The sequence below is a fragment of the Atractosteus spatula genome, chromosome 14 (genome assembly GCF_055471065.1).
Source record: "Atractosteus spatula isolate fAtrSpa1 chromosome 14, fAtrSpa1.hap1, whole genome shotgun sequence".
Taxonomy (NCBI): Eukaryota; Metazoa; Chordata; class Actinopteri; order Semionotiformes; family Lepisosteidae; genus Atractosteus; species Atractosteus spatula.
The window spans coordinates 23696621-23711769 of record NC_142719.1 but is presented as its reverse complement, the minus strand read 5'-3'; the positions used below and the strand labels follow the sequence as shown (position 1 = coordinate 23711769).

The following is a 15149-nucleotide window of genomic DNA, read 5'->3' as shown; positions in this document are numbered from 1 at the left end:
CTGAAAAGGAAGCAAAACAGAAAATGGACTTTTGACTTTGACTTCATAACTTTAAAGATGCAGTTTCTGTGTTCATTTACAATGTAGGCTTTAGGATTTTGCTATAAACTGTTAGATTAGAACACTGGCAGTGTTAAGTAATTTGTCACATTCTCTTGCTTCTGGTAGGAACTGGCTTTGAATTCCAAGGTTAAGAGAACATCACCAGTTGTTATGTTATTTTTCTTTCCATTTCTGCATCAACATGTTAAATCCATCTTTCAAAAAGAAAAATACTTGAAATTCCATTCCTTACAACCCATGATTTTTTTCAAACAAATATAAAAAATAAAGACCCACATCCCAGGGATTGAGGTCTGGGCATTGACTGGGCCACTCCAGGACATTAACGTTTTTGATTTTAAGCCACTCCAGTGTGGCTTTTGCTGTATGTTTTAGGTCATCTTCCAAGTCCCAGTGCTCTTTCGTATTGTAGCACGTTTTCCTCCAGGATTTTTCTGTCCTTAGCTTCATCCATTTTTCCTTTTATCTTTTTGGGTTTTCCAGTCCCTACCACAGAGAAGCTCCCCCAAAGCATGATGCCACCACCACCATGCTTCACTGTAGGGATGGTGTTCTCAGTGTGATCCAATTTTGGACCATAGAATCTCCCTCCAAATTTTTGAGTCTCTCACATGCTTTTGGGCAAACTTCAGCAGAGATGTGATCTGAGTTTTTTTCAACAAAGGCTTTCCCATACAAGCCAGATTTATGAAGTGTGCGTGCTATTGTTGTCTCATGCACAGTTTCTCCCATCTCTGTCATGGAGGACTGTAACTCCTTTAGAGTTGCTATAGGCCTCTTGGTGGCCTCCCTTACTGCGGCTCTTCTTGCTTGGACACTCAGTTTGGGATGACTTGGAAATGTTCTTATATCCTTGCCCTGAATGGTATTTTTCAAGGACCTTTGTCTCGGATCTGCTTGGAACGTTCCTTGGTCTTCATGGTGTAGTGTTTCCTTGGAAATGCACTAACTAAGTGGGGAATCTCCCAGACACAGGTGTATTTATTCTGAAATCATGTGAAACACCTCAACTGCACACAGGTGGACTCCAGTCAAGTAATTATGTGACTTGGAGAAGAGTGTTGGTTACTTCAGAGGTAATTTAGGTGTGTCAAAGCAAGGGGGTGAATACTTATGCATTCAATTATTTTCTGTTTTTTATTTTTAATTAATTTATATTTTAATTATAATTAATATTCAATTTAATTAATTTAGTTATTATGTCTGGATTTTTTCTTCACTTTGACATAGAGTACTTTGTGTTGATGAGTGGCATAAATTCTAAAATACAGCATTATTCCATGCTGTAATACAATAAAATGTGACCCAAAAGGGGGTGAATACTTTTGCAAGGCACTGTATGTCATTGGTGCTGCACTTTGAGTTTGGTTAATGCTGCCTGTTCCTACTCTGTTAAAGATTGTTAAAGATTCAGTTTCTTTAACCATAGGTTTTAATACTGTATATACCCCAGGGTTTAGGTGATTAAAGTGGAAAAATAAACAGAAAAAACTCTATGCGTTTTTCAGAATTTAAACCATAGATTCAGTCTTGGAAAGCCAAAACAGATTTAAAATTTGACTCTTAAAAAAAGCTTGCATTTGCAGTCTGTTACTTACTACCAGAAGGTGGATATTATAATTGATTTTATAATTATAAAATTAACTTTTAAGTGTATATTAAATTGTAAGTGTCATTGTGTTGATGGTGATCATTTCACTATTGGGTGTGACCTTTCTATTGTGTGGCCAGAAGACCTTCCACAGAGAAGTGCTACAGGGATACATTCATTCCCTAATTTAAATCTGCATCCATAGTGACCCATGACCTTATGTATTCTAACTGCTCTGTCTCCAGAACACTGCATCCCTGGACCAGTTTGAGCGGATAAAGACTCTGGGAACCGGATCTTTTGGCCGGGTTATGCTTGTGAAACATAAAGAGACGGGGCAGCACTATGCCATGAAAATTCTGGACAAACAGAAGGTATATTCATCTGCAGTTGTCCCAGTCTGCTCTGCATCACCTGAAATTTTTTCACATTTCTGCAAGCAGGATAAAGGTACAAAGGTGCTGAATTTTTATTCAGCTGTTTCAGAACAGTTGAAATCTGCATGGAGCTGGTTATAAAAGCTCAGCCTACTTCTAGATGGGTTGTGACAGAGGAGAAAGGTACTGAGATTAATCTTGTTGCAAATCCAGGGAATTTTTCTACTTTCACTTCATTCAGGCTGCTCTACAACTTGAGAATTTCCCTGCGTCACTGCTCCCAAAAGAGCCATTTTTAACGCATTGTCAAGTTGCGAAAAAAGAAAAGGCTGTCATAATGTAGTAGGGAGCTATATTCATAAAGCCTATTCTGCTATGTTAGTAAAATGTTCAATGAAAGCAGGAACTACTTATTTTACAAAACCAAAAAGAAACGTAAGTATTCTATGAGATGGAAATGTTTCTGAATAAATAAAAATCAATCTCTGTCCTTGTGAGGAGTTTGACAGTATAGCCCCTGGCCTTCCCAACTGCAGTTTCTGGGAAAGCCAGAGGTCAAGAATGTATGGTTAATCAGAGTATATTGTCTTTTTTGTCTTACTGTCTTGTGAGAATTTCAGAAGGAGAACCATAGTTAGTAGAGACATGAGACAACAGCATTTATCCAGGTGCCTGAGGAGGTGGATGGTGCCAGTAGGTGTGGCACCTGCTATTCAGTTTACTTCTGAGGTCCCCTTATTCCAATTTGAAACACAATATTTAAAGGGTTAACTTTGACCTTCCATTAGCTTCTGTTGGTTCAACCTGTTAAATGAGAGCTGCCTGTCCTAAAACATTGCAACTTTTTTAGAAGTATTCTAAAAAATGCTGGTTTTATACTCGCATATTCCTTTCTCTCTCTTCTCCCCATTCCAGGTGGTGAAGCTCAAGCAGATCGAACACACGTTGAATGAGAAGAGAATCCTTCAGGCTGTGAGCTTCCCCTTCCTGGTCAGGCTGGAGTACTCCTTCAAGGTAGGTAGCATACTGAGTATGCAGTATCATGCAGACAGTAAAAAATTCTAATTACAAAGTGGGAAGCGATAAGCTAGAAGAGGCTACTTAGGTCTTCGTGTTGACACATCATTTACTGTACAACTTCTAGATGGGAAAGCAATCAAAAAGCCAAAATTTTAGGATTTACAGTATAAACCATAGTCCCAACTGTAGAATGTAAATCAAGGGATGTCAAGTTAAAATAGTATAACACACTAAAAAGTCCTACTTTTGAATGTGACATACAATTTTGATCGCCATGTTACAAAAAGATGTTGCTGGTCCAGAGAAGTACAACCAGATACATTCTGGGACTTAAGGGAATGTTCTACAGTGAAAGCTCACAGAACTGAACCTTCTTAGTTTCCAGCAGAGAAGACTGTAAGGGGACGTGACCCCAGTATTCGAAATTCTGAAAGGCTTTGACAAAGTCAACCCAGGGGACACAAGTGGAAACTATACGGAAGTGCATTTAAAAGTGAGAATAAGATGTGTTTCTTTCTGCAAAGGTTTGTGGGAGAATGGAACAATCTGCCCGGCCATGTTGTTAAAGTCGATGAACTATATTCCGATATCCAGTTGGTTAATTTGTTTAGCCCAACTGGTCCGATTTGACCACTGAAGTGAACAGGTCTGACCATGCTCAAAGCACAATATCTGAGAAACTTAGAATGAGCCAAGGGGTTGAGATCTGGTGAGTAGGTCTACAGATGCTTCTGTTTGCACAAAAATCCAAAGCAGGTGAGACTGCTGTCATTACAGTAAAAACTTCCTTGCTCAGAAGTCTTCTCTTTAGTTCCCTGCTAGTCCTTACTGAAATAATAAACCTAAGTGAAATCTAAACATTGCTGGTATTCATCCCAGTTGTGGTCTGTGGTCAGGACAACCAATATGAATGGAGTCAGGCGGGCATCTTGTGCCATTGGGCATAATCACACACAAGAGCTCTGCCAATCAGAAACACATCTTTTTTTAATGTAAGTGAAGCAGCTTGTTTATGCTCTATGGCAGAGTTCAGACATCACTGCGTCACACAAGGAATGTGCGTTGCTCACTGAGCTGTAAGAAGCAGCTAAACCACGAGAAGAAAAGGACCCTGTCTCTGGTGAAGAATACCATTAACCTGTTCTTTGGTTGACTTTATGCAGCCCATTGATTAATTTAAAACCCATTATTCTAATCATGAATTTTATTTGGCTTTTGTTTTTTCTGTTGTTTTTTTCGTCTGTAGCTCTGCTGTGTTTTGGCACCCTATAGCGTTCACAATGATTTGTGTTTTACAAGTGTGAACTAAGAGGCAGTGCTTTGAAGACCAAAAACATGTTGCTGAGGCAGATGTCCCCAGTGTCCTTTACGAAATAGCTGCATGACATCCTTGGATAAGGAGCTAACTAGCAACCACATAACATGGGAAGAGGCCTCCTCTCATTCAGAAGTCTTGTCCACCTACAAGACAGAACCATTACTGTTTCAGTTTATAGGAATCCCTGCTCAAAGATGACTGATTGGAATTGGATCAGGATTTAATACTGCTCCTTTTTTATTGTGATTGTGGCAGCCCTTGACATAAACCCTTATTTTTAATGAGTCTTTTTTCTAACGCATTGTTAATGCTTGTTTATTTTTTCATACAGTGAAGCTCAGTTACTTACTTAATTTGAAACTGCACAAACATCTGTCTACATTGCCTGCTTGGAAAATAGGCAGAGAAGCCCTTTGTCCAGAGGCTGAAGAGCAGGAGCGCCTTTTTGCTAATATTGTGCACACAAGTTTAGCAACCACAGAGGGAAAGCTTCCTGTAACAGACAGTAGGAAGTGTAGTGATGATGATTGTGTGTCTTTTTGGAGGGCGGTCTATGCCCGGCAATTGCTAGTTCTTGAGGGTGATTTCTCCTGCTTCCCTTCAGGACAACAGTAACCTCTACATGATCATGGAGTACGTTCCTGGAGGCGAGATGTTTTCACATTTACGAAGAATTGGCCGGTTCAGGCAAGTAGCATTCAAACCACCACTTTGTATACATTTTCATACATTAGTTCATCCCAAAATCCTGAAATGTTGTGACCGAGTCAGTTCAGGAGACTGCATCTGCACTTGTGTACTACAGACACATGTGGAAATTAGGTTTAAGATGAGCAAGATAAACCAAATGGTCTTCTTGTCTGTAACCTTTCTTTTTTTCTAAAACATGTATAAAGTATATCCTTTTGAAGAGGATTTTACATGGCTCAGCTGAGATACATCTGATGTGAATGTTAGTCCCTATTGTTTTGTGATCATCGGGGTGATGCCTTCAATATTTGGAAACTTTGTGACACAATGATGAAGGAGAGAAAAGGTATTATCATCCAAGCTCAAAACCAGAATTCAAATGGGCAGAATCTGGGTTATTTTGCCTTCATAAAGTGTTCAAAAGCCCCCTGTAGGTACATACATCTTAAGTTATGTGTGCTAAAGAATAAAGATGATTCTGTTTTTTATCAAATGGTTGGTAGCACTAAATCTAAGAAAAAAACTTAGTTGGAGTTTATTGCCTTTGAACTGATAGGAATTGTGTGCTGTTGCATAAACACTGACAATGAGGCCTAATTGTTAAAACATTTGCTGAGCAACTATTTTTTGTTTCAGACATCGATGGGGTCTTAACCAAGACTCAAGACTCTCTCAAGACCCAAAACTGGGTCTGCATATTCCTCTTCTTTCAGTGCCAGGCGTTTGGGACAGGAGCAGGGATGTTGCTGCCACTCTGCAATCTAACAGGCTATCTGGTCTTTTCAGACATTGCTTGGCGCAGGGCCATCTGTTTAAGAGTGCTGCAGCTATGTTCATAGACCACTGGCCAGTTACACAGAACATTTTTAAATTCCCTTAGTTTTCACTGTAAATCCTGGAAATACAGTATTTACAGTGTTGTACAGCCATTATAAGTCAATTATACAGTTAAAAATTGGGGGTTATGAAATTAGAGAAAATCAGCAACTGACCAAGTGGAATAATCAATAAGTAAAATAATCATAACCCCGAACTTGTAAATGATGTTGCTAAGAATGGACCACAGTTATAATAAGATATAATATTGGTATAATAAGAGACATGTGAATTCATTTTCTGGCACAGTTTTGGTGAAAAGAATATTAATTGAGGCACACTTGTTTAAACAAATACATATAAAAAATGACCATGTACACACTAAACAACACACACATAAACATGCAACAATGTACAAATTTACAAACAAGGTGTCCCAGAGGCCTTATGTTCACCCAGAAAAACCCCAGAGTGCTACCAAGTATTTGACTCTAACCAATGAAATACTTAGCTTCAATCTGGTCTACACGGGTGATCTCGAACAAGGAACTCTCGCTTTGGATGTCTCTCTTGTGATCATGTCTGTCCTTTCTGTCTCCTCCTCTCTTGTTCGTTTATGTTTTCTCCTCTTTGTCCTCTCCTGATCTGATCTTGTTTATCCCACACTTTTGACACTCTTAATCATTTATCCATAATTTAATAAAGGTAAACCAGAAGATTCTTTTGAGTAAACATTCCTCAGTTTTAAGCTCTAAAAAGTGGAAGTTTTGACACTAGCTAGACATTACTCCTTGTCTCTAGATACTTTAAGACACTTCTGTAGTCTCCTGTCATATTTTGTAAAATAAATATAATATATTTGCAATCCATTTTGCACAGTTGTTTGACAAAGATAGATGTAGGCATAAACTATATGGTACTGGCATAGTTTTGAATATTGATGTACAGTGAATGTTATGGTAGTATGAAAAAATAATAAATCTGCATTAAAATTTGAAATAGGAAAACACTATTTAACCCATCTGCTTTTTGACTTTGATGCTACCCTGATGCTCTAGCACTGAGAAAGGGAGAAAAAAATTCTAAATTAAAGGGAGCAAATCTGACCCTGACATAGCTGGACAGAGTCCCAAGATCACCAGCCTAGATACCTGAAAGTCTTATACTGTTGGATAATTTTTGTGTTCGTCCTTTCTTTTTGTAAAAAATTCTGACGTCTTAGTCTTCACATCACCTGGTAGCTGTTACAAAGGTTCACCACCCTTCACTTTTCAACTCAGGAGTAGGTACTGGGTTCTTGCAGCTGTGTCAGGAGTTATACTGGTGGTGAACAAGCGCTTGACATCAGATCTGTGAATGAAAAGTCTCTTAACAGCGCCATCATCAGACAGGCATTCGGTTGACACATTCATTGTGCTTATCTTGTGTCTTGTCCCTGCAGTGAGCCACATGCACGGTTCTATGCTGCTCAGATCGTCCTGACCTTCGAGTATCTTCATTCCCTGGATCTCATCTACCGAGACCTGAAGCCAGAGAACCTTTTAATAGATCAGCAAGGATACATACAGGTGAGCAAACTCAGGGGTACAGTGGTCCAGAAGTGCAAAATACAAAAACAAAAATGAGTGCACAAAAAAAGACACAACACAAACAAAAATGAGTTCACATAAAGCAGAAAAGAGTGCACAAACTGCAAACGACAACAAAACAAACAAAAAAGTGCACAAACAAAAATGATACGACAGAAACAAAAATGTGTGCACAGACGGAAACGTGCGCACAAAATAAAATGTGTTCAAAATGGAAATGGGTTCTCACAACGGACATGACATCTGTAAAAATCAGCATGACAGTAGAATGTTCTGTCCGTTTTGTGGAGGGCAGCTTTGTTCGTTTTGCCCACATTACAGGAAATAAGTAGGATTTCTTCTTCATGAAAACCTTGAAGGGGCTTCAAGGAGAAATCACGCGATTTCAGGTCATTGTGAAGGTGCGGTATAATACGCAACATTATCTATTGGAATACTGTACAATAAATAGTGTGGGAGAAGTATTTCGCAACCTTTTTTGCTACTAGATCAAGGGAAAACCTTTACACTTTCCCAACTCATACATTTCAAAGACCAAAAGTGACTGGGATGAAGTCAGTGGTCTACATCTAACAGGAAAATTTTTTAATAAAATTGTGTTTTTCTTTGTGTTTTGCATGAGACTGTACATGGTTTTGAAAGCTTCCGCTTTAAAATATTTTTATAAGTTTAGCAAAACAGCTCTAAAGGTAATTAAAAGCTTGGAAAAAGCCTGTGATGCTTAAATTCAAGGTTGTGTAAGAGTATGCAAACATTTTAAGCATTATTCTAGTGACAGTGAAGTTAAAATATGACAAAGTAGCTTTCCTGCATAAACCAAGATGGTTGCACAGAAACCATTTATATCCTATTCCATAAAATGTATGTATATTCTGTGTAAAAAGTGTTTGGCTAATTAAGTCAAAACTTGGTGAGCATCAGTTTTGGGAAAGTGCAATTAAAATATTCCAATGTGGGCATCCAGTGTGAAACCAGATAGCTGTCTGACTTTAATGTTTTTCCTGACAGTTCAATCTGAGATGTTACATTGCAAAATGATGGCAAAAAACCTGTCTTGGGTCCTGCTGTGCCAGTTGGGCTGAAATTTCATCAATACTAAAACCTGCTTCAGACTTGAAGCTTAAAAGTTGCTGCAGTTTGTTTTCTGACCATACTGGGTCTTCACCTGCTTGGAAAACACAACCTGTAACACAAACAACTGTAATAAATTTTGATCCTATACAAAGAGTTGTTTGGCCTGGAAGCCTTCAAAATCGCTTGTTTTCTATTTAACATTTTGTAAGGCATCATGATACTGTTGTCCTGGTAACTTAAAGTTTTCGATTAATTTTCAGTTTTATTGAACATTAAGGAGCTTTTGGTCTCACAGTAATTTTAAACTGTGCAATATCTGCATATAATCAAAAGCTGTTAGATGGAAATTAAATTACTTGAATAGTTTAAGATGCTGTGTTTTTCTTTTCTGTTTAACAAGCACAGGTATAGGTATGTGTACTACTAGGTGTTGCCTGAGAGAGAAAGAGAGGACACTTCAGCAGAAGTTGGAATTGGAAAGGTTGGAATAAGCATGTCTTCTTATGCCTTTTTATTGTCAGGTAACAGATTTTGGGTTTGCCAAGCGAGTGAAAGGTCGGACCTGGACGCTGTGCGGCACTCCAGAGTATCTGGCTCCCGAAATCATATTGAGCAAAGTAAGAGACTCCAAACAGGTCCTCTCAATATTTAGTCAGATGGTGGAGATGGAAAGTAAACCCGTGTGTGGAGTTGGCAGGCAATGTTCTGAAATGCTACTAAAGTTTACCATCAAAACGACTTGTTTCAATTGGTACCTCATAATCCATTAACTCAAGACACTTAATAATAGAAAGACTAAACAGTGGAATTTGGTAAAAAAACAAATGAGTACAGAAATCTAAATAAGAACTGTTTTTAAACAAGATTTTAAAGTTCCTACAGCATCCAGTTCCAAGGTATGTATGCAAGACAACCTTTTAACTCGAGGTTTGTTAACTGAATTCGATGCAAATCATATACAGACCTCAACAGAACATTAGTTACACGCAGGATATAGCATGAATAAATCAACAGTATATCAGAAGGAGACATTCAATTCATTGTAAATAAGCACTAAAATGTTATTAATGAATTTCCCAAAACAGTTGTGTGCATGTCCATGCCCATGTTCAGTTCACTCCCCTCCAGAGATCAGAGCAGTAGAAAGTACTGTAATTAGATTGTAATATCATTAAACTGAAATTTGTATCGATGTTTCACCGTAAATGTAGAAACATAATTCATAGTAGCTATAAAAAGAATGCAGATGAAGCTTAAAGTAATGTATTTTCTGGCACTCTGTATATTAACTGGGCAGTTGTCAAAGCTGTTTGTTTCAAAATTCACGATCAATTCACTTTTAAATTCAACCTGATATTCACCTGACGTGTTCACATTTGATTTGCTTCATTATAGAGCAGTATGAATAACAAAGTTGAATAGGAAGATACAGTAAGCTGAGATCACCAGAAAAAGAGGTGTCAGTCGATCTGGTAAACAGGAAATGAGATTAAGGAGCAGCTCAAGGTTAGCCTCACCAGCTTCTATAGTCAGTGCAGGAATATGCAGGGAAAATGTACGAAAAGCATTTTGCATACTTGATAAATCTCTCCTCTTTGCTGACTTCATTTTAAATTATAAAATAATGTATTTCTGTGGAGAATGATAAACACATAAAACGCTCTCGCATCCATTGCCATGTTAATACATTTCTGCCAAAATGTGGACTATTATCCATAAAAAAATTAACTAAGTTAGCTTGATAATGGCTGTGTCAACACAAGTGAATTTGGTGCCAAGATACATAGAAGTGAATTTAAAAGTTCCAGCTACACTCTGTGTACATATTGAGACTTGTCACAGAGTAAATTAAACCGGAATGAGGTTGTTTGAAATGAGCCCAATTTATAGCCTTAAACCCCCCCCCCACAAGGGTCTTCTCACTTTGCAATTTGCTTCTTTTAACATTTTCCACTTACTAAATTGGGAGCAAGTTTTGCATCTGAAGCAAAATGCTTTGAAAATTACCTTGAAAAATCTCTAAGGTCTCTGTGCCATGCAGTATAGCTTAAATAATGAAAGACAGTTTGTTAACTACTGTTTCATTATTAAAGCAGTATTCATTGTATCACATGGAGTTTTCTAAACAAAAGAGTGTAAAAGGCAATCCACTCAGATATAACCATTGCAACTGAGCCCCCCTACAACAGCTTTCCATTACGACCCTAGCAGCAGCACCTAGGCTCTTTCCAGACAATACCAAATGCACATCAAACTGCTTACTCACCAGCTCCAGCAATATTAAAGGATTAGCCTAGACTTCAATATCTAAGGTGGCAGAGCTTTTTCACATGTTACCTTGGTTATGCATGGTTATTGTCAGACTTTTCGCTCCTTGTATGGGCTGTTTTACTTTTGCGCACACCAGCAATAATGACCCAGTGTATAAACTGCTGCTGGACCTCTTTGGCGATGTTTCCATAGGGTTACAACAAAGCAGTGGACTGGTGGGCCTTGGGAGTGTTGATATACGAGATGGCCGCTGGGTACCCGCCTTTCTTCGCAGACCAGCCCATACAGATCTACGAGAAGATAGTCTCTGGGAAGGTGAGCGCTCTTCCGGCTATTCATTTCTCTTATAGCTGCAGGAGCTGGGATTGATACGTGTCTCTGTAATGGAGATGTGTTGGTGAGGCAAATTCTCTTCAGGTTTCACCCAGCCACTACTGTGTTTGAAAGATATGATCAACATGTGAATTTTGTATTGAGTAATGGAAAAAGAGGTTGTTATTAAAGCTATAAATCCCAGTTAACTTTTTTCACCTTTTTAGCTATTTTTTCAGTAGTCATGTCATAAAAAGTCATCATCTGTCCATTTTCTAACTGCTTCTTTCAATTCTGGGTTACAGGGGAGACAGAGTCTATCCCAGTAAGCAACAGGATATCCTGGACAGAGCACAAGTCCATCACAGGATAGACAATCACAAACACAGACACATACATCTCATACCTGGTCCAATTTTCCCAGATGCCAATTAACATAGCAGCATGTCTTTGAACTCCAAGACAAAACCAGAGCACCTGGAAGAAATCCACAAAAACTCTATCCAGGTAGAACCCCAGGAATTGAGCTTAGGGACTGTGGCAGCAGTGCTACCGACTGTAATGTAAGATGTAATATTTGTTTAATTTGGACAGCGATTTTCATCTCAAAGCGTCCCAATGCAAAATACACATAGAAGGGGCCTACTTTTTCCACCGCTTATGTGCAGCACCCACCTGGTTGGCACTAAGTGACCATTATGCACCAATAGCCCCACTACGCAACCAGCTGGTGAAGTGAAAAATTACTCTATCATTTGAATAAAAGAGAAAGTTTAGGAAGATCACATTGTAGAAGCCCCGAGTGCAATTTAGCCAGAACACCTGGGTAACACAGGGTCTTTAATGTCCAGGTAGCCAAGTTCATGCTGACGCAGCTAACCACTTGAAGTATCTTGGTTTAATGTCTCATTCAAAGGACTGTACCTCCTCCAGAACAGTATCCCAGGTCACCATATTGGAGTATTAGATTGGAAATGCTCACCTACTGATTCATCAACACCAAGATACTGGTTTTTCTTGGAGGTCTCCCATTCCTGGACTAACCAGATCTGGCCTAGCATAGCTTCTGAGATGTGACAAGATCAGGCTAGAAGGTGGTAATTCTGCTGTAGTATTAGTAAACCCACTATATTGTATCATCAAGTGTACACCCCTATAAATTCCCATTGATTTTAAACAGGCAGTGCCCAATCAGTCAACATATTAAAACTATTGAAAATCAAAGTAAGCCAATAAAAACTACAAGGCAGGTGTCACTGGTATAGCTGTGTTTTGGCTCTGCCAGGAATCAACTACAGTTGCTTGTGGACCTGAAGCAGAACCAGCTCCACTCAGGAGATAGCAGCAAACCCTGTTGGACCACAAGGCCGGGTTTTCCACTGCGAGAGAATTATACACTGTCTAGGTCACTGACACAGTGCCTCTGAAAGAATTCCCAGTTTTAACCAGATGTCAAAAGGGGGATACATGAGCGTTAAGAAGTAATGACTGCCTGTTTTGCAGAACTAGAAATTGATCTGGAATTTAGAGTGTTGGTAAAATCTCTTACTATAAAAGGTTTTCATACACACAAGCAGCTCCAGTTTCCACATTGTCAGCAGCTTGTGTCAGTGGCCACTGGATATTACATTCCATCAGTTTATCGGTATAAACAGCCCACTTCTTTCTCTCTGAATTATAGTTGGAATTGAAAATAATTCTGAAATGTAAAAAAAATCAAAGTGTAAATAATTTTTGTAAATGTCTTTTCAAAACTGATTTAAAACCCTTCCTGTCACTTGCGTATTGGCGTACCTACTGTTTCACAGACTAGGCCATGCTTGAATCCATGTTGTTTGGTAGATACCTGCCAGCTGCCTATAGCATTGATGAGAACTGCTTCAATGTCGCATTTGATGCTGGCTCTTCAGTGAGTACTTTGGGGCTAGTCTGGCTAGGCAGCACACATTTCAGAGGAAGATGTGTTTACTGTCTTCATACCCATTTGTGTTAAAGAGCTGTAGCATTGAGCCAAGCTGATTGACAACTGCCATTTTCAGATTGGGGGTAATATATCAAGTCAGCAAAGAATGTATTCCAGATTTCAAAATATATACTGTTCTCAGACTTCAAAAGAAGATCAATAGGTCCAGATGCAAGAACATCTTGAGTTAAAACTCAACCTTAATTCATCCATCCATCCATCTCTAACCACTTAATCCAATACAGGCTCTCGAGGAACCGGTGCAGGGCAGGATACACCCTGGAAAGGATGCCAGTCACTTGCAGGTCACACACAGAGACACACGCACTTACACCAGGGGCTGTTTTCCTAGAAGCCAGTTAACCTACCAGTATGCCTTTGGGCTGTGGGAGAAAACTAGAGCAACTGGAGAAAAACAATCGTGAACATGGGGAGAACATACATTCTCCATGCAGATAGCACCCCTGGTCCAGAATTGAACCAGTACTGGGAGGCAGCAGTACTTAATACTGTTCCACCATGCCACCCAGCTAACCTTAATTTAACCTTAAGTAGTCCTTCAGTTTAAGAGCAGTGACCATATTGAAGTCAGGACCCCACTTACAGATAATGTGTCTGTATACAGTACCAAAGTGGAAGTGTATTCTGTAGCCAGGCTTCAAGCCTTGGCTGGAGGCTTTAATGGAAGTGGATGTTAAACCCAGAGCCAGCAGTGACTTTGTTCCCCCTCTGCCCAGGTTCGGTTCCCCTCCCACTTTAGCTCAGACCTGAAGGACCTTCTTCGGAACCTGCTGCAGGTGGACCTGACCAAGCGCTTTGGGAACCTCAAAAATGCAGTCAGTGACATCAAAAATCACAAATGGTTTGCCACGACAGACTGGATTGCAATCTACCAGAGAAAGGTAACGTCTGTTCAGAAGTTTTTATTTTCTGTTTGTGTGGAATTAGGTGGTGTAAAGGAAGAGACATTCTTGGCTCAAGTATGGGCTACCAAGTAAAAGTGTATTTTTTACCAATGTAAAAGTGCAATATTTTCTAAGCAAAATTCATTTGTAGGGTGTCAGTATTCCATGTTACGCCAGTGGGTTTAATTTTAAATTAAATTCGGTGTGATTTAAACTGAAATCTTAATACTCGTATGGTGTACTCGTTGTTGGTTCAAATTAATGTGCTCCAGTCGTCGCTGAGTAGGCACTGGTAAAATATAAAAGATAAGGGCCTTTCCGGGACCAAGGAAAGAAAACAGAGATCAATAGAATATCTGATTCTGCTCTTCATTACATTGAAGTCATTTTAAATTGTAGCATAATGGTAGTGTTGTGGCAGTCATGTGGTAGCAACACAGATGGAAATTCATCTTTCCATCAACCCAGACATTTTTGTTTTCTTTGCAAAGTTAATCTGAGTTTTCTTCTGCACCTGCATTATTTTTTCCTTCCAGAAAAAGCAATATATTCCATGTAATGTTCCAACATGAATGGAAAACACAAAGGGCTCAGTACTTTCTCTCGCTCCACCTCTCGTCATTTCTCAGCTGTTCTCTCCTGCAGTGGGGTTTCTGTAGTGATGCTTTCACTCAAACTTCAAAATTCTAGCCTTTGCATTTAACACGCCGGTCTTAGGTCAGGCCATGGGCTATGGGTCAGAATATTCTTATGTCCATGCTTTTTGAGCATAAGTGTGCTTTTTGTCAAAAAAGCACCTTCAAATAGTTGAACATTATTTTTATTTGTATTTACCGATTTTAGTTGCTTCACTTTAAATAGGCTGATGTGTCAAAATGTATAGGCCCATTTTTAAACAAAAACCTAAAATTGTTTTTCTCATTTTTCTCTTCATTTTATTTGAAACGTGACCTGATGTAACTTGTCAAGTTCACAGAATATCCAATCCAATGCCGAAAGAACAAAATAAATAAGAGCAGTTAAGACTGTCAGTGCACCAGACAGTGTGGTCCGATTTCGATGCCACATGCCAAATTCTAAATCCCATTGTAACAGTTATTGTACAGCCCACTACCAGAATACCAGATTAACAGGAACTCACAAGCTTGCTCTCAAACATG

The 15149-nt window shown here is 39.0% G+C and overlaps 1 protein-coding gene across 3 annotated transcripts in view; it reads left to right on the top strand.

Annotated features, from left to right (window-relative positions):
- The window catches only part of LOC148820931 (cAMP-dependent protein kinase catalytic subunit alpha), a 76601-nt gene that overhangs the window by 52316 nt on the left and 9136 nt on the right, over positions 1-15149 (top strand). For all 3 annotated transcript variants that reach the window (XM_088931694.1, XM_088931692.1, XM_088931695.1), the window contains exons 3-9: positions 1900-2028; positions 2947-3045; positions 4974-5056; positions 7317-7443; positions 9060-9155; positions 11002-11124; positions 13822-13986. In XM_088931694.1, coding sequence (XP_088787820.1) covers positions 1900-2028; positions 2947-3045; positions 4974-5056; positions 7317-7443; positions 9060-9155; positions 11002-11124; positions 13822-13986 — 822 coding nt within the window. The remainder of the gene's footprint in view (positions 1-1899; positions 2029-2946; positions 3046-4973; positions 5057-7316; positions 7444-9059; positions 9156-11001; positions 11125-13821; positions 13987-15149) is intronic.